This window comes from Amia ocellicauda, chromosome 13, assembly GCF_036373705.1.
Source record: "Amia ocellicauda isolate fAmiCal2 chromosome 13, fAmiCal2.hap1, whole genome shotgun sequence".
NCBI lineage: Eukaryota > Metazoa > Chordata > Actinopteri > Amiiformes > Amiidae > Amia > Amia ocellicauda.
The window spans coordinates 26,222,346-26,249,753 of record NC_089862.1 but is presented as its reverse complement, the minus strand read 5'-3'; the positions used below and the strand labels follow the sequence as shown (position 1 = coordinate 26,249,753).

The following is a 27,408-nucleotide window of genomic DNA, read 5'->3' as shown; positions in this document are numbered from 1 at the left end:
TTTTAACAGTATTCATGTTCCATGTTCTTTCATAAATGGGAATAACGTGTTTTGTAGGTCATGTAATTATATGTGTTGTTACTCTGTCTGTAGATACTTCAGAGAAATCAGTAGATATAATAATAGTTACTTTTTCTTGTATTTTTCGGTTTGTTTGTTGTATGCTTATCTGTGCCCTGCAAATTGACTTTGAACCATTCGAACCAGTTTGATCTGAGCATTAGATAGACAAAGAATTTTGGATACACTGGGCTGCTAACTGTAATGCAGTCAAAGCAGATGGATCAGTGGCTTTATTTAAAAAAAAATATTTCTATCTGTCAAGACATATTACTGTGCTTGCTACATTTTCAGTACTTACACTTTCAAAAGATCTTAATGAGGAAAAGATGGTGCTGAATAGAATTGGCAAAGTAGCTGTGACTGGCATTGAGGGTAGACTGGACCTAAGCCAAATGGGGAGATAATGATCGTGCACCTGCTCTTACTGCCCCTGACTCATAGTAATTACAAACAGTTATATTGTTATCCTTCTAAATTAACAATCATAATAATTAAAAAAAAGAAACTAAGTATTTGATGTGATACAGTAATTATTAAAATATAATTATTGTTATCAGCTACTACTATTACCACTACTGCTACTTTTTGGTTTGTTATTGAATAATTTTTCTATATTTTACTTCTAATTTCATTACCCAGTAATTCACATATGTTCTCTGCTTTAAGCTATCTGTACTGTAATAGTAACTTTGCATTTGAGTAAGCATCAAGAGCAAATCATCTTTACCTTCTTAATTATCTGCCTAACCAATGACGTTTTAAAGAGTTAATAGTGAAAGAAAGTTTGTAGGATACTGTCTTTCCCCCAACACAGTTAAAATGTGTTAATTATCACTTATTACCAGAAACCTTGTGGGCGTACAAGTAAAGTGGCATCTTTCTACTTAGACATGAAGATTGTATATTGATTTCCAGGAGACTTGCAATGGCGATTCGGTGCAAATTGCTTTTATTAAACAGGACCCATATTTATATGTCTTGAGTGTTAGTACTTCACATGTTATTTAGTATCTAAACTTGTGAAGAAAGGTTGTATTCATTTTCATCACGGTCAAAACTGAGATTCTACTGCAGACTTAAGGCATGTGTTATGTGCTTTGCTTCATGCTAGCTCATAAGATTATACTCACAAGTTATTATTGAATCCACAACACGGGAATATTCAAGCCTTTCAGCTTTGCACTATTTACACACTGGGATGGTTAGATTATGTGCTTATGTGGCAGGACCACAAATGTTGCTTATGATACTTTGGACAAATTGACATGTTTTTCAACCATCTGTGCTTCTCTGGGTTTTTTTTTTCCATCATATCAGAGCTGATGATGTTGACTAGTTTTTCTTATTTAGGTCAGCCCAATGTTCACCCAGTAATCCATTAATTTAGCAAATATGTATTTTGTGTGGCGGACACCCTTCAAATGTAGGATACAGTACTGTTCAACAAAATCTAAGTCCTAACACAGCTATACTGTGAAATTAAGGTTTACACAGCTTTTACTGGCAATAGAAAGTTGCCGTTCAACCCTTTTGTTTCATGCTGTGCCCACATGTGATGTAAAACACTCTCCATTTTAACCTTACTTTTAAACTAGAAAGGGAAGAGATTATGTTATTAATCCACAATCACATCAATGGTGACCTTTTGAAGAAGTGGACTGTTATAAACACAAAGACGGTCTTTCTTTCTTTAACTGGGGATTATGCAGCTTTTTCCTGTGTATGTTCTTGCCAGTCTGTCATTTATAAATGTGAATACACTTCAGTCTTTGAAGCTTATTGTACCAGTACCCAGTTCATTCTATAAACCAAAGTTAGTTAGGGAGGTTTAAAGTGAAGGATTAGGATATGGGTAGCTCTCCAGTTTAACTGATTGTAGAATTACTTTTTTTTTGTAAAACAGCTCTGAAGACAAAAAGTCAAATGTAATTAATGATCTAGATTATTATTAGGCCTGAAATGTAACTCCCCTGTTCATGGAGAAAAAAAAAAAAAAATCATCAGCCTTTGTTGATCCGTGTCTGGATTAAGGCCTCACCAGGATTCTTCAGTGAAGGTCTGTCTTCAGCTCTCCATATCCAGCTCACCCCTGAAAGTTATTTGATTTCCATCTTCTGAGTGTTTTTTTCTTGGTGTTTTTAATGTCGATTGAAATTCAGACTTGATTTTCCTCGGTCCAACAACAATCCATTCTAACTTGCTGTTTCTGGTCCACTGACATTTTTAGTTCCTTCATTTGCTATCACATCACTCTGTATGTTCATGTCACTGTAAACATACATACATACAAATATGATATGTTACCACTGGCAGCTCATGTAGTTGTTGCCTTTTTGCAAATGTAGCTTCCCCTTTTGAATTGTACTTAATTAATCCCATTTTGGATTTTATGTTTATTTCAAATCTCTCTCTTTCTCTATCTGTCTATCTGTCTGTCTGTCTGTCTGTCTGTCTTTCTAGCTGGGTATGTATGAGTGGTGTGTATTTTTTAATGTTTCAATAGCCAAAGTGCAAATGGTGATTCTTACTCACTGACATGTTGTTGCTGTATGCACTCTTAAAGTCTGACACGCTGTAAGCCACTGAGTGACACCTCAATCAGGCAGTGCTAAATGGTCAGTGACTCTGTGATGGCCTCAAGTCCCTTGAGGGATTTCACTGCTGACATTTCCATACCAGGCTGGAATTGGCAAGAAGCTGCTGCAAAGAGGTCTTTAGAAGAATGACTCTTAGCCAGCCATGCCTGAAATCAGGTCAAATTGTTCATGAACAAACTGCAGACACTATGTGTCTTCTCAATAATAATATAAAAATAGTGACCTTACAATGTAGTTTCTTTTGTGCGGAATAGACTATGACTACCCTCTAATGCTTCTAAACATCCAATAAATTAATTGAAAGACAAGTGTATGTCTAGTTCAAAAAAGTAAAAAGATGATCACAGGGGTTCGTTTATAAAAATCAAATGCTTATTTTTCCCTTTTTAGGTAGTTCACATGGCTTAGACTTTGTTTTCATCACAGACCATGATTTCCTCTATTTGCCCAAATGGGTTCTTGACAGTTTACCTTAGATAATACCTTGGATTAGATCTACAAATACAATAAGTAGTAAGTAGCCCTAAGGGATTTTCTTTCTTTAACAGAAGTCAGTATTCTCTCTCTAGTTTGTTTCCTTTTCAAACTGTTTTGCTTACGATTTTAGAAACCAGTGATGATGATGATTTATTTTATTTATTTTATTGCATTCGTGTTAAGGTGGTTTTGTGATTGATTACATTCACAAACTTCAGTGTCAATTTAAACTGCATGATCTCTTGACACATGTTCCCGCCCAGTGATATTGTAAGCGAATGTATTGCCAACTCCTTAATGAAATGCTCAATTACAATCTTCAAAATCAGTAATTATACACTGCTTCAAGATTGTGACCCTTCTTTTTTTTAGATGGTACATCAGCTTGTTGATTGAAGCTGGAATCAACCACTAGAAGTGCTATGTTTCTCATTATTGCTCTTTTTGGAGAGCATTGGCAACCCCATTAATAACATGTTTATGGACAATGACTGGAGACAGTCGGAGAAGTACCACAGTTTAACCCCTGAAAGTCATAACCCAGATTAACCCAGATTCATATACTTTATGTCCGCCACACTATGTAAAATATATATAACACCATCATCAGTGCATCTTTGAAAACATGTTGTATAATGTATTCAGCTTGTCTGACTTAAAAATCCTGTTTTATAGTATATCATTGTTTTTATTTGAAAATATTTGTTTTTGTTTATTCAGTATCTTTCCAGGGGAGACCTTTTCATTAAGCTGGACTGCATAGCCTGTTACTTGCTCAGTGTGACCTTTCAGTCATGACAAACAATGATAATATTAAAGAGCTGATGTTGCATAAATATGACTTCTCATATGACATGCTCCCTAATAGTATTTTAAGGCATGAGATGTAGCAAATGTGATGCAAACTCTGCAGATGAAATGTATCAGAATCAAGTGCATTGGTTTAAAGCAGTACAAATTAGACAAAAGTACAATACATTATCACAAGATTACATTGAAAAGAAAAAACATTATGAAAAGATTGCATAGGCTGGTCATGAATGAGGTTGATATTAATAAATAATATTGAAGTGATAATTTGTATTTAGTTACAGTACTTAGCATTTTTATATCTCACTTAAGCAGAGTTAATACAGTTGTAAAACTTGCCATATTGATGTTGATGCTAATTTTGCTTATTACGGCTTGTCCAGATGGTGGTTTGTGCATGGTACATCTGATTTGATCAGTGTATCAGTATATTTTGCTGCAAGGTTAGATACAGGGCACTGTACGCTTCATTTCTCTCTACAGTGAACCTCTGAACTAATATGAATACTGCAGGCAGGTGGCAATTTTGGTGTAATGGAAAATTCATTCGTGAAGCACATTTCCCTGGGTTGATGTTTGTCTCCTGAATAAACTTTCACAACAGTACTTTGCTTTGATTGCAGTGCTGTAGAACAATTTGCAGGCTGAATAATGAGCAGTGAACCAGCAGAGAGCAGAATATCCCACTATCCAGTGAATACGATAATACATCCAGTACAGAAAAAAAGAGAATGGCATAAACATAATATTTTAAAATGAAACTCGTGACTATTAGACTATATATGTATGTATGACTGTATCCAGCTCACATTATAACGTGTTCTCAGTTTGCTTTGTAATATAGCACAGCTAGGGAGAGTCTGCTCATATAAGGAGATGTCAGAGTTGTGTAGATGCACGGGTCAAGAGATAGGAACACGCTCTAAGTACTTCCTTTCCGGCCACTCTTCGTGCCTTAGCCCATTAATTTTAAAGATTTTCTAATCAAGGAAGTCATTCAGCTGTTGACACACTGGTTTGGTTTGTATTGCTTTCCTGTGGCTCTTGCCAAGGCTACAGACTCAAGAGGTTAGGGACTATCACTCAGTGTGATAATTCCTTTTACAGTGGGTGACACTGTCTTTTGGGGGCACTGGGTAGGGGGTAAAATATCAAGCTGTTGAAAGAGATTGCGTATGCTTAACTGAACAACCAAATCATACATTGTGTACTTTTGTATGTGTATTGCTGCTCTCTATTGAGACTGAGTGGAGTTTCTGCTGGGATAAGCTACAATAATTTGACATGTTGTTGATGAATCTTTTGTTCGGATACTCTTTTCATTTAATTTGTATTATTGCACATGGCTTTTAATGGACACAAATAAGTATTATAGAGTCAATGAAAAAGCAAAAACGATAGCTTAGTTAAGTTGAATTCTTATGCATTACCTGTAACTAATTATTTACTCCCTGTTCAGTATTGCAATTACATTTTTAGAAGGTATACAAAGAGATATACAAAGACAAGTATATATAGAGGTTTTTAATATATTCTGATTTATTCATACTGATATTTAAATACACCCCTCATTAATGGAGTGAAAAAGTTAGACGAATCGTGTTTTGATGTACACTGATAGTCAGACACTATTGCTTGGTTTATTGGTTACATTAATAATTAATTGCTATATTTCAATCTAAGATATTAATATCACTTACATTGTATTTGGTATTTTTGTTGACGGGGCATAACCTAGCATTACAAAAGATTAACATTGTTTAAAACATCGCAAATTAATACATTGTTGTAAGAATGTATATATAAAACAATGGTGAATGGTTTTCTTTCATGTTATTGATCATCAGACAGACTTTTTATACATTTGTGGTTTAATAACACCTACATTGCCTAGCTGTAATATTTCACAAAATGCCATAAAAGCGGACCATACAAATACATTTTCATTACTGTAGATCAGTAGTGAACTTTTGCATTTTAGAATCTTTGCCTTGGGCTCCATATTATAACACACAACAAAAATAAGCTGCAAAATATGATCAGGTCTGCCAAGTCAACACCCACGTTTGAGCAATAGCCCATCTGCAATTTAGATCTAAAATTCCAAATGTCTTTCTTAATTTTTGAAACTTCTTGTTTCCCCTGGACAGCATGCCATGTAAGGCACTTATAGACAGATCTTTAAATAATCAGGGACCAAATATAGAAACAATTGGGGGGTTTTCAGTTATAAAAGATGTGAACTTTTCAATTTTTCATCAGTTTTGCAAGTGAGCCAAAGTTTAACTTTTTTATCTGAGTATATAGCCAGTGTGCAAGGTCATGTATTTTTACACATTGCATAATATTCAGAAAATAATCTGTAGTTTTGGTATTTTATTTTACAATTTGTATTAAAATGTGTTTACCAAAGAAAATTCACTTCCTGACTTTCTCACATAGCACCGAACCAGCTTTAATGTGACAAGTGACTGTTGTGCACGCTAACAATGTCTAATTGAAGACTTGTAGAATGTTGACTTTGTGACATTAAAAGCTTCATGAAGTTAGTATTCACAATCCCTCAGCTTCAATGACTAGTCACCTGAAGTTCAGATTGTTGCCTTCTACCAAAATCTTGAAATAGGAATCCCCAGGTTCCTGTCATATATTTAAAAAAGCTTAGAACTGCAAGGACCTTAAAGAGCTCATAGCTCAGCTAAGTGCAATAGAAGCCTGGATAAAAAGCTATCATAGTAGCCCGTGGGAGGTTTTACCTCTGCCATGCAATGGCAGGTAAATTATTTCTTATATTGTAGTAAGTAATTGAAGGGATAAAACTCCAACAGTAATTCAATATTTTCCGCAAATATAATGTAAGTTTCAGTATTTTAGTTCAGGTTATATCATACCAAATTAGCATTTAGATAATAGGAGACACTTGGCATTTTAATTATAGCATTGCCCTTTCAGAAGACCATGTATGCCTACAGCTTTGCTTTATGTCCTTCGTGTACTTTTACATGTATTTCCAACTCAAACCAACCTGACTCTTTGTCACAGAGGCTGATGTTATTTTGAAAGAAGAACGGTTTAATATTCAAGGATTTGGGCTTGCGTTGTGGTCAAGGTTTGAGATAACTGTGTACATTTCATTAGGTAAATGTGTAATAATGATGTATTTAATAAGATGTAAAAGGTTATATCACTAAAATAATTTAAAAAATGACAATTATTATAATTATAATTAGCATTTCATTATCTCTTTAACATGAGTAAAATGTCTTACTTAGGCAGCTCTTGTCCAACTCTCTCTGAGGTCTATTACTATTACTATTTTTTTTTGTAAAGAATATTTATAGTCTGTCATCCACTAAAGAACAAATAACATGGACCTTTTCATCACTCTTTTGAGAACAAACCTGAATAACCATCTAAAAACGTATCTTATGAATAATCTCAATGACTGTGCACATGATATTTAACATGATTAATTCACTTCAGTACTACACTTTTGAATTTATTTGAGAACACTGTCAATGGAAATGATGTCTACTTTGGACAACAAATCACTGCAGATGCAGATATTATGGAAAAAATCTACAAAAGTGTGAAAATGGGATGGAGTTAATTTGAAAGAAAGGAAATCTACCCATTTGCCTGAAGAGAAAAGTATTTGATCAATGCATACTACCAGTGCTCACTTATGGCTGTGAAACCTGGTCACTAAATGCAAACATGTTACAGAAACTGCTGATGATGTATGCTTGGAATAACAAGAAGAGGTAGAAAAGAGATGAATGAATCCGAGAACAAGTTGGCCGGACACATTGCAAGAAGACAGATCAAAGATGGACAAAGGAAGCTATCAAATGGATCCCAAGAGATGAAAAAAGGCAGAAGACGACCACATAAAAGATGGGAAGATGAAATCATACACTTTGCAGGCGTGACATGGAAAAGAGAAGCTGTCCAGCAGTGGATCGATATAGGCTGATAGTAATAGTGATGTGATATATTTATAGGAAAAAGGGAAAAAAATATGTGTGATTTGTTTGTTTCATAATTATAATGTGCAATATATGTATTTTAATTTACAGGTGTTAAATATATCTGTAGTTATAGTACATATTTCATTGTACTATTCTTGAAAAACAAAAACGTGAATATTAATTACCTACTTTAACTGCATTTATTTCACTTGGCCCCACAATTATGCTTCCATGGTGCATGCTTTGACAAGCAGGTTCAATTAAATGTAAATATATAAATTAAGAAATAAAGAAATAAAAATAACATGAGTTTGAATATTAGAATATTCAAAACTCAAAATGCATCTTCCATTACAGTCTGTTTTACTGCTAGTGAACTGTAGGCCATTTTAGCCCTGATTTCACACACCTTCTGTCATCCTGCCACAATGTGGTCCCACACGGATGCGCAATTATAGCATGGAAATCCTGGCATGGACATTTTTATTATTTTTATTATGTGATTCATAGCATGTAGTTCAGCTTCAGATTATGTGTTACAGTATTATATGAATTTGTAATTAAAATGAAAGGCAAAGGTATCATAGTCAAATTGTGAGGTAATTCATCCTTCCTGAGTAAATAAAACACACACAGAGACACACTCACTCTCATACACACACATTCGATTTGCATTCTTTTAGCAATTGTTGTTTTGTTTTGTTTTTTAACCCATACTTACATTATTTATAGCTCATAGACTGTTTTGGTTCGATGTGGCTTTATTTCATGGGTGTTACAAATGAACAATAATATTTGATTGTGCGTGTGACAATAGAAGACATTTCAGCTATTTTATTAATGTAGCAAATCAAAACTGACTTTATGACAATATGATATTCTGATTGATTCATGTTTTCAAGATGGTAAAACTGTATACAACAGCCTAAGTAAGCAGTACTTTTATTAATGGGATACAGAAATGCAAATTCTTTGTGACCCTAATGTCAGACAACGCAGTGTGTTATATTGGTTAACCCAAATGTGTACAAGTAACCCAGAAACATTACCTGATATAACCTTGTTGCTGGCTTTCTGTTAGGCCATATGAGCTCAACAGGGCAATGCAGTAATCATTCATGATGGCAGAGGGAATGTGGCGAGGACATTTATCTGAACTTTACAGCTGTTAATAAAGGGGACTGTGTTAAAGAGTCAGAAAACAGGAAGTTTCCGCTGGGGCATGGGGAAGCTGTAAATTGGACTGGCTGTGTAGCTTTATTTTTGCTTGCACAGCTGTAAGTAAAAGATCTGAAAATCGAAGTGTAGTGTTGACATTAACAACATTAATACATCGTCTGTATGCCTTTTCCTGGGAAATGCTTGAACGATGACTAATGCTGGTCCCCAAGACCATGGCATTGCGTTAAACCTCTGACCTGCTGAGTTGGCTGTGGAAATTTAGTTGGCATAGGTCTAAAGTAATTGTAAATAGGATTTATGGTGTTAGTTAAAGACGGTTGGAAATTAAATAAATAAATAAGAAACCCTGCCATTATTGAGTCCTCAAAGACCTTTGAAGATCACTGAATTAATATTAAATGTGGACTTTTTAGGCTTCCCCAGATGATAAATCAGTCCTGCAACAGGTGTTGGAATCTAAATTGTAGGTCCAGCCAGGGACTGTTTTAAACTCTCCATGCCAATTGTCTAATTGTCATACATAGTGATACTAAATGGCAATACCACTGGCAGGATCCTGTGCCTGTGTGCTGCTCATGGTGAAGGCAATCAAAAACAATTTTCTCACACTCAGTGAGTGGGTCAATAAATACATAAATTAACAAATAAATAAATAAATGGTCACTCAAGCCTGATTGCCATCATTGTTCTGAGAATGCAGATCATTTGTGTTGGCAGTTGGCTTTGGAAAGAGAGAACTAAGCCTGTGTTATTATAGGCTTTTATAAGGATGTTGTACTTGAGGGCATAGCTTAGTGAAGCTCCAGGGATGTTATTACACGTACCCACTGATTGAACACATCAGTACAATGCATGAAAAATGGCCCAACAGTGGTATTAAATCAAGCTGCCAAAGTAAAAAAGATAAAATGGTGCTGTATGCACCCTCTGCAATAGGTGCAGTGCCTGAAGTGCAGCAGAGCCTCAAGACAAATATGAGCTTGCATTTGTGAAGAATTTGTAACATGTTTATACTAAATGTATGTATTGTGCATAAGCCAACCTGAAATGTATGAGTTGATGATAAATTACCATTGGTGACCAGAGGTCATGATTATGGAGAATTCAGCTTTATATAACAAGATTTGTTTCTCTAAAAATTGAAATAAATAATTAATTGCAATACATTTGCTGGGTTTCCCTTAGAAATTGTATTAATCATATGATAGGTATAGACGTAGCGAACAACAGCAGGGGAGTGGTGAACGAGAGCGGGGGGTGGAGCATGCTTTAATGTTGTTGTTTTGGGTTTGTTTTCACTGTTCACGCATTTGTTTCGCAAGGCGGCACTGATTTTTTTATCAGGCCTTTCCTGAATAGCGCTGCTATTAATCTACCCATAAATCACAAATTACAAACTTGTACCTAGAAACAGTTTATATTATTTTCAGAAGCCACTTCTTAATAAGGGTACATGTTTGTAATTGCCAGCTCTAGTCTGGTTGTGTGAGTCATATTTAAATCCAATGTATTTTTCTACTACTTTCCTCTTTTCAGTGCATGAAAAGCCAGGTGAGATGTATGTTTTTATCCTTGGACCACTGTGATCCAAGATGTAGAGAGGCTCGGCTAGACAAAAATGCCGCAACAGTTCTGCTTTTGATTAATCCCTCATAGCCTTTTTTCTTCAGGATTAATTATGATAATGTGTAATGTATAAAATAGTTAATTAAAAGAAACAAATATTCAAGATTACAAAATTGAAAATAAGCCATATTTTTTAAAGTAAGCTGTGCAAAGTAGTATTATGCTTTTGTTAAGTTGCCTTTTGCCTAGAGGACGTAATTCAGAGAGCAGATTACACAGTGTAGGATTGTCTTCTCTGGCCACTTGACATGTTGCCTGGCCCATTTTAATTTAGTGATACGCTTTCTGGGGAGCTGTGGTGTTGTTTACAATGTATTTACATACGTTATCAGTCCTGAACTAATGGGTCCTGTTCTTTAATGGTTTCCCCAGGCCGTGCCTTTGAATACAGCTCTACAGTTTCAGTAGCAAATGCTGTAATGCTGGGGCTAGATGGCCCATTCTTTTCATGGTGCATTGTATGAAAAAAAAAAAAAATCTATTTGTTTTAATCCAGCCCAGTTCTAGTCTGGAGACATGAAGATACATGTTAATGAGAATAACATGCTCATTTCACCTGCTCCTCTGGATGAAATGAAGCCAGGCAAAGCCATTTGCATATCAGATGGGTAAGACTTAAGGGGTGCAACTCCTGGTAAGCAAATGCCAGTGGTTCGAAATTGCATATTTCAATGAGGTTAAAATGGCATTTGTGTTAAAATGTTTTTACAGTAATTACAATAAGAAGCGTACCAGGGTGACAGTTTTTCTCATGTGCACTTCAAAATATTACTCTTTTAATATGGCATTCAATCCATGGTTCGTGGCTGGTGAATGCATACTAATTTATTTACTAAGAAAAACCTGTGCCAGCAGATTATCCTGTCAGTACACTGTTGTATACGGCTTGCATAGTACTTGTTAGCAGAAAATTCTAAGTGATTTCATGCTGTCAAAATTCCCTTAAGCAAAAAGCAGGACTGGAATATTAAAGTTCAATGTATTCAGGTGATAAGCTTTACATAAAAGATTCCTATTTAAAGAACGTTTCTGAAGCTCTTTAATGTGATTCTTACATTTCTGAAGGATCAGTGTGGGCCATCAATGTAACTTACGTTTTTTGTGTTCTGTGTTCCACCCGTAATTATCAAGCAAAGTCTACGAACATGGAATCCAAATCATAACACTTGAATACATGTATTCAATCTTATATAACAAATGTACAAATACGTCAAATCCTGAATAGAAACCCTAGCAGCCAATAGTTTTTCATCCATTTTCTATTTAACAATGTATTTGACAGTACATAACAATGAATACGCCTGGTAAACATTGTATTGTATACACCGACCATCATATCATACAATAGGTGATATCTAACTGGCATTAGATCAGTGTCACCAGCGATCAGGTTCCAACGCGCTGCCACCTGCACTCCTAGCTAAGCCTCTGGACTCTGATGAATGTCTCGGTGGCGTTCATATGGCTTTGCGCTGTGTGCCAGACCCTGCCCACACTAACCATCATGCATATGTCTCTTCAACGCCTGCCTTGCTCAAATACAGTGATCTGGAATGACAGAGTACGAGTATGGAATTGAAAGTGATAGTTCCTTTGCTGGTGGCATTAATTTTATCGCAGTGTTGGAGGCCTCCACAAGTGCGTGGAAAGAAACCGCGGCATGTCATCAATGGTGCATGGTAAGCTCTACTAACAAGATCTCTCGCTAGGCAGCTTCCCTTGAATAATTCATTTATTATTATTTTTTTAATTATTTTTTTTAAACTAATGCAGAAATCCATTTGGGATTATTGTTTCAAGCTAGGGTGCAGAGGTTGACATCAAAGTAGCTAAGGGGCTTGCTCTTTATTTTCTTTCTTTCCAAATCCCAAATATATAGATGGCTTTTTTTCAGGAAAAGAATTGACAGAGAGGCGGAGGTATAGGGCAACTGTAGGAAAGTGTTTGTGTGCCTGTAAAAAGCTATTGCAATGTGTGTGTGTAGAGGGGGGGCAGGGGGGGTTGGGTGAAAAATGTATTATGGAATTGAAGGTGGCGTGTTATCATAAAATCCGTTCACCATTAATTTAAGGGCATCAATTTTGTCGGGCTGTTGGGAGAAAGAGGAAAAACGGTCCCTCATTTTTCTGCTTTTGTATTGCTGACTTCAGATGAGGCTGTTTCCCTCCCCCTTTAGTCAGATGGTCTGAAAAGGCATTGCCTGCTTGGAAATAAGGGGAAGATTATTCTGATTTTGCTTGGTTTCTACACATTTGTCTCTACCCTGATAGAAGGCGAACCGTTAACAAGCAGGTGTCCGTGCCTCTCTCTCGGAGACCCAAATTGAGTGTGACAGGGCTGATGTCTCTCGGTCTTTTCTGTCATTTAGAGCTACAGAATAAAGAAGGAAGTGAAGGAATAGTAGGGGAATGCTTGCCTTCACATACGCTGCCCCAGTATAATGCTCTCAAAGCTTTTGCCATGTGCAGATAACACGGGGAGGAAGAAGCGATGGATAGAACCTGTTTAATATAACTGGGTTATCAAAATCCTTTAATCGTCTGTTTGTTAATAAATACGTATATAATCTGGAATGTTCTTGGTGTGATGATTGGCTATTCAAATTACAAGAGCCACTCCAGAGGACAGATAATTGCTTTGTGTGCCTGTTCTGTTTTAAACATCAGGTTGGCCTCTCGTTGTATTGCCAGTAAAATGTCCCTTTCTACTGTTATGGAACCACTCTGACGTTGTTTAAGGCCAAGAATATTCTCTAATATGCAAAAGTAAAACTAGACTTGTAAGAACATTTATAACATTTGCCAGAATAAATTGAAGGGATTTGAAGAAGTTGTCTAGTGGCTGCAGTAGTTCATTAAGCAGTCTTTATCAATATCTCCCCTATAGACCTTTGCACTCACTTACTAAACATCAAGTAAGATTCCCCTAGATTCTGTTTCTGGGCTCATAAACTGAATTATTCCCTGCCTGATTAATGTATTAGGTTCCACTGTGGTTTGCTCTCAGATTATCTGGTGGTTATTATAAGTAAAGACAGAATTAGAGTATCAGAGACAAACATAACTTTTATTATTATATTTATATTATTATACCCTTGTGTTATTGTAATAATAACAAAATATATTAAAACAGCCATTTAATGTATTCCTAAAGTGTGGTTGGAGTTAAAAATCAGTTACTTAAGTGGATACATAACATTTCCGTAACATAATGCTTTATGAATTCAGGAAAACTACAGATGAGGTAGAATAGGGTGCTAATGTGACCTCTGCTTCTAAAACAGATTTTGAGACACTTCAATATGTATTATTTCTTTAGGACCTCCTTGCTACCTTCCACATTTCTTTTTCTTCTCTTTTTCATTTGATTTAAGATTTAGTTCCCTGTTTAATTACATTGTAGAAAGAAATAACGAGGTTTAGCACTGTGTCACAAGAACATATATTCTTTTCTGTTATATAGCCTAGACAGTACATTAGAATTGCATTTCAAGGAGCATAAGTGACTGACTGTACCCTTGACCAGCATCGGTGGTCTTAGAGTAGGTTTTCCCTAGTGAGTGAAAATCAACTTCACAAATCCATTACATTTCAAAATACCTGCCATAAACAGTAGCCATGGTATGGGAGCTGAGACTAATGCAACAGATGTTATTTTGCAGAGCTGGGAAGCAGTTGCGCATTGGTGGGACAGTGATAAAGTAGCTATGCATTTTCCTTGGGAGTTTATACCTGCCCTACTCTTAATTTCCCATTACTGTCAGCTGGCATCGAAAGCACCAAGCGGGCCAGTAAATTATATATATGTTACTTCATTAAAGTGGCCCAGTTTTCCTCAATAGCTGGAAAATCATAAATAAGGGAAAATTGTAGACATTTTCTTTTTGTTCACCCCTGCAAATAGGGGTCAAGAAATGTTGCTAATTTATTTTTCATATGGAACAGGTGTTCATGCTAGTCATACCTAGTCTATGTACCCTACTCTTTTTATGTTAATAGTCAAATAATCAGTGTTAAACAACCAAACAATTTTCAGCAAATTGATTTGTCATCTGCCAAAAAACAAAACAAATCATAATTGTATTGTATGTGTGAGAAAAGCCACTACTCTTCAGTATGTGAAAGGCTAAGAAATGTTAATGCACTTTGAAACATTTTCTTTCCTCTAATATTTCCTTTGAATGTATCTAATAAGAAATGGAAAGTTCACACAAGTTCACAGAAAGATTTCTCAAGTTTTCCAAGAAAAAGCAAGCACACTGATCACGTTAACTTATATGTCCAATAATAGTAATATTTTGTTACTAGCTTGAATAGCTTTCAAAACAGGCAGTTCCCAGTGTGTGGAACTTATCTGACTGAAACATATGTATTTATTATTATTGGTCTCTGTTACTACAGAATTTACTTTTCTGATGCATTTTTTCCATGGTGAAAAAGAATACAAAACTGTACTATGCTTTACATGTAAAATACAATAGGAGACACAATAAAAATAGCAATGATGGATTACAATTACATTTTCTTGAATAGGAAATATAAATTAGAAATGAACAAATGTGCCTTTCTGATCAATATGTGCCGTGAAGTTGCACTTTAGTCGCGTTGAAGAGTTTAGGTTAGAAAGCAGATCGATGGATTGTAGGGTCTACAAGTGCAGGTGCATATGTGAGTTATCCGCAGTTTCTATGTGTTGTAGGTTGTACTGATTTTACTCAGATAAGCACTGGTTCTGTTAACAGGTCATCAGGACATTGAGCAGAAATCAATGGAGAGCCAATCCAAAGTTTACACACTCCATGTATTAAATAAGTTCTAACAACTGAAATCTGTACACTTCCCTCTAGGCTGAATTCTGCAAAGTCTGAAACATATCATGGTTTAGAAAACTTTGAAAAGATCTCAATGATAAAGGACTTTGGACCCAAGTGTAATTTTCTCCAGTTTGGTTTGGTCTTTTAGTCTAACAAAATGTGGACTTTCAAGCCATACCAGGCTATATTAGGTTTGGGATAATCTGATGATATATGTTTTGGCATTCTAAAAATGTGTTGTTGATTCAAAAAGCTTATAAGGTCTGTTTGCTTATTCCCCAGTCTGTGTGAAATATGGTATGAATTCATTTTTAAATTTTATTTTTAACAAAGAAAAACACTGTGTGAAAGTGTTTTTGTTTCATTCAGTGTTTCTCCCCTTGTTTCTAGGCTGTGAATATACTGCATCTGAGAAATCAGACCAGACTGACTCACAGTGGCCTGTGAGCCAGTGAGATTGAGGCTGCCAAAGGATGCTGGTGCCAAGCTGTCGGACGATGCACATAGCCAGGCCAATGCTGGTGCTCCTGTGCTTGCTTCTGGTAGCAGACGCTGAAAGTAAGTGCCTGTTTCCTCTCGTCGACTTTATAGTACCTAATTTGATTTCTCTCTGAAATATGAAATGCAATAACCTGGTAGAAGCAAGGGCCTTCAAAATGAACGTTAATTTGTTTAAATAGGTGAATGATTTAAACTCAATTCCAAGTTTTCAAAAAAGAAAGTGCTTCCTCCCAGTTTTTATTTTTATGCATTCCTTTCTGTGACCCCTTTATCAGGGTAAAGCACCTTATTGGGTTTAGGATTGTTAAAATATGAATGTGACATGTGCAAGATATTTTTTTTTTAAATGGCAGAGAGGTAATCAGTTAAATAGTGTATTAATGACCCAACAGTGCAGAAAATCTGTATTCTAAAATGCTATGTAAATAAGGTGCAGTAAGTCATGTGCAAGGAAATGCATTATGAATGAATGCTCTATTATAAAAGTCAATGCTGACGGTTGAGATGAATTATTTTTTAACAGCAATGACTTATCTGTACTTGATGGCCATTGGTTTTTTGACATGATATTAGTTTACTCTGTGGACTGTACAGATGATAGGTGAACAACACAGAGTTTATGTGGTGGTTTTTTTTTTTTTAGATTTTCTATTTCAGTCCACCTTCAAGAATTAGCCTACCTTTTGAGGAAAACTATTAGGGTTTTTTGTTCAGTAAAGCTTGGGTTTTATTGACTCTTCCATTTGATTAAATTACACTATATTATAAAACAAGTATGATGTTCTATATAGAGAATGTGTGTCCCAATGTGTGCAATCTGGATCCCTCTGTCAGTTTTTGTCAGTATGATATGTGTGTAATAGCTGAAAGTGTTTCAACAAGCCATAGTATTAGTTGTCATATACATATGACCGCCCATATGCCTGAACAGACTTTACAGTTTCCAAAGTCGACTGTGAGGAATCATCTATGGAAGTGGAAGACCAAGGCAGATTTTAGAGTTAAACACAGGCTAGCAGGGAAACAATTACAGTAGACTTGGTTTTGCACTTCAAAAGACAGATATTTCACCTTAAACCATCACCTAGGAGAATAACAACCACACAGGTATATCCAAAAGTGCACTCTATGTAGGGAATTGCATGTGTAGGGATTTTATTATATGGTAGCTGCACATAAGCCGGTGATCACAGGAATGAATACACACAGACAGCTAAAGTTGTCTTGAGACAATCTATAGTGGGATATATTGTTGCAGAATGATGAGTCCTACTATACACCTTTGGCCTTTGACTGGAGGGGTTGGGCATGGCAGCAGCATTCTTCTTTCACTCCCCTGTGGAAGTGGTAGTGTCATGGTGTGGGTGTACTTCTCATTGTTTTTTTTTTTGTTTTTTTTCACTGTTTATATTTGTGGACAACACTGTACTTGCAAAATTGACCACATTTCACGATGATGGGCCCATACATCTACAACACAGTAACACAAAAGGTAGAAAAAAATGTGCATTGTGTGACACAATGGTTCAAACAGAAGAGCAGTGAAAACCTTTCATGGCCTGCTAAGAGTCCTGACCTCAATCCCACAGAACATCTCCTGGATGAACTGGATAAGTAAATTGAAGCGAAACTGCAGAGACCGACATTTCTTCCTGCACTAGAATCTGTGCTATGGGTGCAATAGCAATGTGTTTGTCCTTTAATCTCTCAACAGATTAAATGTTGTATTATATGTTTTATATGTTTTGAGAACAATTCTATGTTGCCTGTTGCCCCAATAAATTTGGATGTATTTTTACATGGGGTTTGAAAGTATTATCATAGTTTACGTTCTTTGTACCCACAGAATAAGCAGATAAAAATACTTTAACTGGTTTTATTCTATAATCGTTAAACTACTTTGTATAGTTTCCAAAGATTCCAATTTTATTTAACCTAAATGTAGCCTATTTCTTTACAATGAAATAAAATCATAGTATTTCTTTAAGAGCAAGGACCATTCAGGGTAATTTAAAAACAGCTGTGATAAAAAATAAACAGTTGTGCTCTTGGCCCTCTTAAAATGCTATATCCAGTCGCTCTGTCACAACAGCTGCTCTGATATAATATTTTTGACAGCTGTGCTGGTTTATATTATCAAAGCCAAAGCAAACTGACCATGAGTCTGGGGACTGTGGAAGCGGTCAAATAATGACGGAGGGACAGCAAGCTGGTGTCCACTGTTTAACCATGGAAATCAATACAATTAAAGAGCCAAACCTATTTGAAAATACAAATTTGCTGGAGGGTTTCTCTTCAGGGGTAAGTGTGCTTTCAAACATCCAGTACACATACTCCATCCTACCGAGACTGCAGTCTACCATTTTCTTATGAGAGCCACAACATCTGCATAAATACTTTAACAGCTCAGAGCTCCTGCCATCTGCACTGTAAGTGGTGGTGAATATTTTAAAAGCTTGTATCTTGTCCTAAATTAGAAATGTAGAATATTAGAAAGTGTCTCCCTGTTGGTGCTGACAAATTGTTCTAGTCCATAGGATGCCACAGCAGCACAGAGACTAAAAAGTTATGAGAAGTGAAAAGACTGACCTTGCCTGTTCAATTTTATACCACATCCTGTGAGACTATTAAACCATTGCTTTCAATTATCTGGTCCCCTTCTTTAAGAAGTCTGTGAATGAGACAAACAGATTGGGATGTTCAATACTGCCCCAAGTTACTGCACTTCTCCTACTAATTTGTAATCGTCTCTTTGACGAGAATTATTGTAGTGGCTTAAATGCTGCATATGTTATTTTGCCCTGCCCTTATCACGAACAAAATTCTACAGATTTGATTATATCCTACTGCTTATAAAATGTCTGGCCCTGGTGGTTCCCAAGGGACAATACTGGCTCAAAGAACACAAAGGTATAGCAATTGAAACATTTAGTATTTTGACAACTAGGATCAATAAGGATGATTTTATTTTTAGATACAGCTCAAGTGAACTGATATCTCACTTCGGCGAATGTGCTTTTTATTGTAAATTACACTGTAGAGCCCCGGCAGTAATGCACTTAAACCAAGCGCCTGAACCACTCGGTCATATTATTTTATACAGAGCTAGTTTAATTTGTGCAGCAAATAGGTCTTGGAAAAGCATGAAGCAAGGTTTAATTGTCTCTTGTGAACTAGAAAGAAGGCAGTCGGGTGACCTTCTGGTTTTGCAAACAATGGTAACATCGCTTAATGAATAACAGACTACTAGAACTCAGATTAAACTGGGGCTCGTATAAACCCATGAGTTGTTTTTGGTTTATTTGTGTATAGAATAAAAACAACAACATGAATTTGAATTAATTTAAATAAGAATTGACTTTACAAGTACTACATTTGCATTATAAAGACACAAACAAATAGTACCCAATACGACAGATGATTCTGATATAGACTATATATAGAATATATTAGAATCTTAATTATGAGTAGAAGCATTGTAATGCTGTGTCTCCTGACATCACTTTCCAAAACATCTGAAATTGTTACACTTTTCAAATTTCAAATTTTCACAATTTCAAACCATGATCACCATCTTTTAAAAAACTGTTCCTTCTTGCTTTAGATGGTAAATAAAACACATTGCCAATGATGTGTCTGTGCTTTCGGGGAAACAGCCTAGTTTTCTATTTATCTGCGTATCAGACGCCATCGTTATTTTAATCCAAGAACTCTTCCACAAATAATACTAGTGGTATTGCCAAGTTATTCCCACAGGTGGATTTAATGATATCCTTTCCTGCACATAGAGAATCAGCAGTAAGACATAAGGAAGATTAAAACTCAGATCTCTAGAGATTACTGGTAGTGGTTTAGACCGTTACAGTATCTCCTACAAAACACTAACAATAATCCTTAAAGATTCCTATAGTATACCCTTCTGCTAGGATTGTATGTCTTTACTCTGTGGCTTCTGACTGCTGTGAGTAGTTGTACACACACTTTTACTCTTTTTAATACCTATTGTAGTTATGATAGATTTGCCTTTAGTATTCAGACATAAAACACCACCAGATATCTTACATTTTTTTATTCCTGTAGAGTAATGTTACATCCTTGGAGATTTATTACTTTAAATTCTTTCCTTGCCTCCTGTCTTAGACAGCATTTCACTAATCCAGCTCTGCTTAATGGTGTTTTAATTGATTGTTTCCAGTTGCAAGGATGCTATGGTGTCTGAGGGAGTAATAACCTTTTGCATCAAATAAATATTGACAAACACTTGGACAGTATAAGCACTACAGAGCTGACGTGTGAATTCTGCTAGAGCCTGTTATATATATATATATATATATATATATATATATATATATTAGTATACAGTATACTGTTTATATGTAAAATTCCTCTAAGGAAACAGGTGTGCCTCCGCCAGACAGTATAAAATCCTGCCGGCCCCAATTACATGGGTCTCACTATCAAGCTGCAAGAAAAGACAAGGAGGGTGCTGGTGCTAAGGAAGATTAATATATATATACACTCACCTAAAGGATTATTAGGAACACCTGTTCAATTTCTCATTAATGCAATTATCTAACCAACCAATCACATGGCAGTTGCTTCAATGCATTTAGGGGTGTGGTCCTGGTTAAGACAATCTCCTGAACTCCAAACTGAATGTCTGAATGGGAAAGAAAGGTGATTTAAGCAATTTTGAGCGTGGCATGGTTGTTGGTGCCAGACGGGCCGGTCTGAGTATTTCACAATCTGCTCAGTTACTGGGATTTTCACGCACAACCATTTCTAGGGTTTACAAAGAATGGTGTGAAAAGGGAAAAACATCCAGTATGCGGCCGTCCTGTGGGCGAAAATGCCTTGTTGATGCTAGAGGTCAGAGGAGAATGGGCCGACTGATTCAAGCTGATAGAAGAGCAACTTTGACTGAAATAACCACTCGTTACAACCGAGGTATGCAGCAAAGCATTTGTGAAGCCACAACACGTACAACCTTGAGGCGGATGGGCTACAACAGCAGAAGACCCCACCGGGTACCACTCATCTCCACTACAAATAGGAAAAAGAGGCTACAATTTGCACAAGCTCATCAAAATTGGACAGTTGAAGACTGGAAAAATGTTGCCTGGTCTGATGAGTCTCGATTTCTGTTGAGACATTCAGATGGTAGAGTCAGAATTTGGCGTAAACAGAATGAGAACATGGATCCATCATGCCTTGTTACCACTGTGCAGGCTCCTGGTGGTGGTGTAATGGTGTGGGGGATGTTTTCTTGGCACACTTTAGGCCCCTTAGTGCCAATTGGGCATCGTTTAAATGCCACGGCCTACCTGAGCATTGTTTCTGACCATGTCCATCCCTTTATGACCACCATGTACCCATCCTCTGATGGCTACTTCCAGCAGGATAATGCACCATGTCACAAAGGTCAAATCATTTCAAATTGGTTTCTTGAACATGACAATGAGTTCACTGTACTAAACTGGCCCCCACAATCACCAGATCCCAACCCAGAGCATCTTTGGGATGTGGTGGAACGGGAGCTTCGTGCCCTGGATGTGCATCCCACAAATGTCCATCAACTGCAAGATGCTATCCTATCAATATGGGCCAACATTTCTAAAGAATGCTTTCAGCACCTTGTTGAATCAATGCCACGTAGAATTAAGGCAGTTCTGAAGGCGAAAGGGGGTCAAACACAGTATTAGTATGGTGTTCCTAATAATCCTTTAGGTGAGTGTATATACACATACACACACATATATATATATACATATATACCCATATATGTGTGTGTGTGTGTTTCTCATTGTGACTTCAACTTTCAATTAAATAACTATTCATTGGGTTCAATTATTAGTGGCTGCTTTCCATATATTACACGATTTACGGAAACGTTAAGATAGCATGCTGAAAGGTTTTAACAGGGAACCCATTAATGGCCTTATTATATGCTTTGTTTAAACTAGATATTTTATTTGGCTCTCATGTATTATTCATATTTGGCTTAAACGGTTGCCTTTTGCTTTTTTAGTTTTTTTAGGTTTTTTTTAATTCATGAATTATGTTATCATAAAGCTTGACTAAACAAGACATTATATCTAAAATTTTCATTATCTTTCATCAAAACATTAAAATTTGATTTCAAGTTGTAACAGATCTCTAATTGACTGCTCTGACAAAACCAATTTAGACATTAAACTAATTTCTGCTGTCAAAGCAATAGTGAAGTTTGAAGTGTTCTTTGCATCTGCTTTTGAAAGCAGCTTCTGTGTCTGCTATAGATGACTAGGAATAAACAAAACACACACGCAAATGCTTTACAGTGAAGAACTATCATTGTTTCTGAAGTTAGTCTTGTACATTTGCATTTGACAAAATGTAAGTCAAATTACAAGAATGTACAAAATGTCACAAGTTAATATGGAAAAAAATAACACAATGCAGAAGACCTTTTAAATTTGCTTTTTTACATTACATTTCTTCCAGGTAAGATCATGCATGCCTAAGAATCTGTCCATTATTGTTTATCAGTTTTGCTTTAAATTCTTGAACATTTTAACTGCATTCTTTAAATACGTATCTTTAAAGTGAAATTACTGAAACATTTGTCATTGCTCTTTTTCGGTTGTAAAAGCTATAAGCTTCAGCTTCAGCAATGGAAACTATAAACATTGGGGGACATATCTGTGCCTGTCATATGCATATCAATTTGCATTCATTTAATTTCTCACCCAATTTATATCCTCATGTTAAAAACCTTGAAGGTTTTCGTCATAGGAGTCTTATAATATATTGAGCATTACATTGGGAAAAATAAAAGCTAATGATACTCTATTCCCAGATGAAATAATGCTGTAAATCTTGGTAAACTTGTGTTTTATGTTCTTCCTAATATAAATTATTGTAATATACAATTGTATTTGCATAAGCCTTTGAGGCTCTTTTCAAATTAGCATTTTTACAACAGTTCAAATTAAATCCCACTGGTTAATTTGCTTGCACAGTAATTTGATTTAAATCAGGTCCATTTTTTTTTCTTTTTTAATTGCATATCTCTTAAATGATGCAGCTAGTGAAGCAATTTTAAGGGAGAGATGTGAAAAAAGGATACGATTTGATCTTCTGATTTTTGCTTTCAAGTTTTGAAGAGTTATGTAGGGCTAGCTTTGGATTCACAAGTTAAATGTACCATTTGAACTGGATCAGAAGGCAACACTCTAGGCATTCTCTTTATGTTGAAATTGTTTAATTACATCCAAGTTGTTAAGTTGCATGGTATCTGATTACAAGACAAAGACGAGCATAATTAACAAAGTTATCTGTAAAATCTTAGATGGCATCTCCTGTGCTGTAATAATCAAATAAGCAGTAATAATTCCCTCTAAAGGAATTACTGTACACAATGAACATTTGATTTTCATTTTAGTACAATATGATGGAGTTGCAATTGCAAGAGCAAAACCAAAATAATAATTCATATTGTTTATAGAGATCATATTCACCGACCTCATTGTAGCCTGGCTGAACCAGTGCATTGGTTTATTTGTCTTTATTGCTTTTTTTTATTTAATGAAACAGCTAAAACGTCTTGGTGTTTTTGTCAAAGAAAGACATTTTGCCAATGGTTATATTATCCTTGTGCTATGTAATTCTGACTCACCCATTTGACAATTACAGTTAAAACATGTATATTTGCAGTAGCTGATGTAATGTGAGGTATAATTACATTTTGAATGGACACTGAAGGCCATGTACTAGCCTGCGCACACAATTAAAGTAGCACAATGACAACACACATAATGTGCATTTACTGCATAAGGTAATTATAGTTATGCTCTTGGCTGTAATGTTATTTTTAAGTGTGTTTTCTTCCTAAAGATGCTCTGATACTGCTTCTGGTGGAATGATTGAGCTACTGATGTAAAATTGAACTTTACAGTCTTAAAGAGAACACAGACTTTACCATGAACAATGCATAGAAAAGTGCTCCAAGTGGCAGCCGCTAATTCGCTAATTGTGTCCCACCTCTATTGCAGGTAGTGTAGAAAAAAACAAAACACGAACATAACATAAAAGTTACAAAAACAATGATTCAAAGAATAGTCACCGTGTTATTTATTGATGTGACAAGTTTAATCAGCTCTGTTTCTGCAGAACTGGTCAATAATGTATGTATTTGTTGTTTTTTGTAAAGATTTAAAGAGGTGAAATATAGCTTTTGTTGTGTGTCCTGGTCCATGTTGATTATAAAGTGATAGTTCAAGCGGATGCCACTCTGAAGCTGTGCTGAAGCTGTGCTATGGGGGTGACAGCTTGATCTCAGTGTGCTGTGTTCACTGCCACAGTTAAAAGTAATTGCCCCTGCAGCAGATCCTGTAATAAACTTTGAAGACATAATAATTCATTAAAAATACATGAATAAATCTCTTGAAAATGGTTTTACTCACTCACACTTTTTGTAAATTTGGCATCACAAAAATATATACATTCCTCATTTTAATACAGTTGCATTTTAATACATTACAAGTAAGGAAAAGCCCTTGGGGGACTCTTTCTGTCTCCACGAGAAAACATATGATTATGTTCTTATGAGAGTATTTATCTTATGTCTGTTTACTTAAGCAGTCATTTTAAATGTGTTCATTATTTACATCATATTATTTTCACTGACTGTGTTGATTCGTGAGTCCTGGCTCATTCTGTGGCATTAAAACTGATGAGTCAGACCAGTTATTTACTGAATTGTTGGCATATTATTCATTGAAGAGGATACCCTTGGCTATGCTGATCAAACTGTATTTTACAAACAGCTTTATTTTTGTAGAGTGTTTGAGAACCAGAAAATTTGATTTTATATGCAGTTAATTTATAAATCTGGTACATTTAAAACAGTTACACTAATGCTTACTCTTCAGACAGTGTGGACTTTTTGTACAGTTTTGTAAAGTGATTGTGTACAATGGCACATAAGGTTTTTTGAAATTTTCCCTGTTAAAACTTTGGATGTGCTTTTTTTTTTGGACCTTGGGGGACATCCGTGAAGGGTTTCCATCTGAAATGGAAGCTCAAGCTTATTAAATTTGGCAATATCTGATTATTTCAGAAACCGGCATGCAGAATAAAAGCACAGAAGACGTTGTGAAATATGAGACAGGAAAGTAATTGATAGTGCTGGAAATAAAACCACTTAGCGTAGCGTTAGAAGGAAGGTTTCTCAACCGCTAAGCTACACAGGCTCCAAGCAGTTCTGCAACTGTAGACTTTTATCAATTCTGTGTTCTATCATGACTTTCAAGGCCCTTGCTTCAAAGTCAATTTGAATTACATCAGGTTAGTCACTACAGTTTTCTTCCTGGGGTAGTTGTAATTGGTAGTTACCCAGGAGGTAAACTCTTAGATGGTGATTTTTACCACTGGGCATCTATTTCTTTGAACTCCTTTAGCATATAGCCCAACTAGAAAGCAACACTCTGCTAATTAGTGGTAAAATGTGCTACATGATAGTTTACGCGATGCACTAGAAATATAATTATTTATTTTTAATGTCTGCTAACCCTTGGGCATTTATAGTCAAATAAGCTAAGACACCCAATGTTAAAAACACATAATGGTGTGAATATCTCCTGTAAATATACCTAAAATAGTGTTTGAACCTTTTTTGTGGGATTTTTTTTAAGGACCTAACCTTCTTTTAGTTAATCTGTTTGCTTGTTGTCCTTGTCTTTACATTTGCAGGGAAAGACTTTAACAAATTGACCTTCATGTACACAAGCACAAACAGTCAACGCTGCCACCACATGCTAATTTGAAACTCTCTTAATAAGATGTAACACACTCCGCATTTTTGTCAGTAGTTAATTCATGATTATCTGTGCGATGGTGTGGGTGAACAGGAGCAAATTGAAATGCAACAAATCAAAAGCAAACTTATATGAATTAATAGTAATAGTTAAGATCTGTCAATTAGCTGCTGGCTTCTAATTACATGCTTGTAACATTTGTCTCTTCATGGTTTCTAAAAGCGACAATCTTCACCCATATAAAAATAAGACAAAGAAAAACTGCAAATTTCAAAGGTAGTATTGAATATTAATACTTAATTTATCATCAACAGGCTGAGACTTAGCTTCACCTCCCGAATAGAAATATTTCTGTTTTCATCTTATACTTTTGAATAATTGAATCATGGAATCTGGACCATATTGCAAGAACATTTTTCCCCCTTGACATGTACAGTTGCAAATAAATACCTACTTCAAATATGAATAGGCATGCACGTACTGCTTGTCACTATCAATACTATTTCCATCAAGGTGAGCGCACTCTTCAAGGTTTTCTTCTCAAAAGTAATTAGCTGTAGTCAAGGTGCTGTTGTTTTACTATTTGCCTCAAACAACATCTAATGAGCACTATTGAGCAGCAGCAGCTATGGCTGGCTAAATTATTATTTTGTAACTATATTTATTTATTTATGCTTCTCAATAGAAATGCTGTTGAGTTGTACTGTGGCTTCATGTATCTTGCTGCTTCTCATACCTCCATTGAAGCATTTCATGATGTAGTGCCATGGCAAGTCTTAAGGGGATATTGCCAAAAATAACCAAGCATTTCTGTTTGTTATTAAGGGATCATCCCCAATCAATTAGTGCCTCAATTACCCACACTAATTAAGAGAGTGCATGACAACAACCTTATAATCTATTAATTGTTTCCAGAACCTCATGGTATATGGCTTATCCTTAGAGGACATAACTTGTTTCCACTGTCTATAAAACTTGAGAATGTTTCCAGATTCAAGAATGCAAATACAGAGAAACTGACACATAATTGCACTTCCCACTACCTGTGCCTTAATTCTTTTTTTTTTGCTTTTTGCCTAATGTGATGATTTATGACATGGGTGAAAGAATCTGCTAAGTGAACTGTAAAGCTCCACATTCTTGTGTAGACAAGCAATATCCTATTTTGAATCTCAGAGTTGCAGAGTGTCAGTTCAGGGGAATAGGGCAGTACGCCATGTTTCATTACACTTAGTTTAAATTTCAGTTGTATATGCCTATAGGGAGCATTTGGCTGGAGGTTAATGATGTAACCCTGTCTGCTTAGAGGGGTGCTTGGAGAGACGGTCTGGTCTGAAGAGATAAACCTCTGGGCAGCGCTTTCACTTATTTTCAAACACACCTTATTAATAGGAAATCCCAAACTTTACATCATGCTTTGCCAGGAGAAAATAACAAGCAAATAAATAAATTTGCATTAACGGCTCAGAATGATTCCACATTTGTCACTCTCATGGGGTGAAATCAGCATTGGACTTTTTGATTTGTAGCAATAATATGCATTTCTGCAATCACATGTAGTTAGGGCAAAA

The 27,408-nt window shown here is 35.8% G+C and overlaps 1 protein-coding gene across 9 annotated transcripts in view; it reads left to right on the top strand.

Annotated features, from left to right (window-relative positions):
* The window catches only part of LOC136766680 (receptor-type tyrosine-protein phosphatase delta), a 634,939-nt gene that overhangs the window by 459,669 nt on the left and 147,862 nt on the right, over positions 1-27,408 (top strand). For all 9 annotated transcript variants that reach the window (XM_066720365.1, XM_066720369.1, XM_066720368.1 and 6 more), the window contains one exon: positions 15,930-16,097. In XM_066720365.1, the coding sequence (XP_066576462.1) occupies positions 16,013-16,097 (85 nt within the window). In that variant the 5' untranslated portion in view covers positions 15,930-16,012. The remainder of the gene's footprint in view (positions 1-15,929; positions 16,098-27,408) is intronic.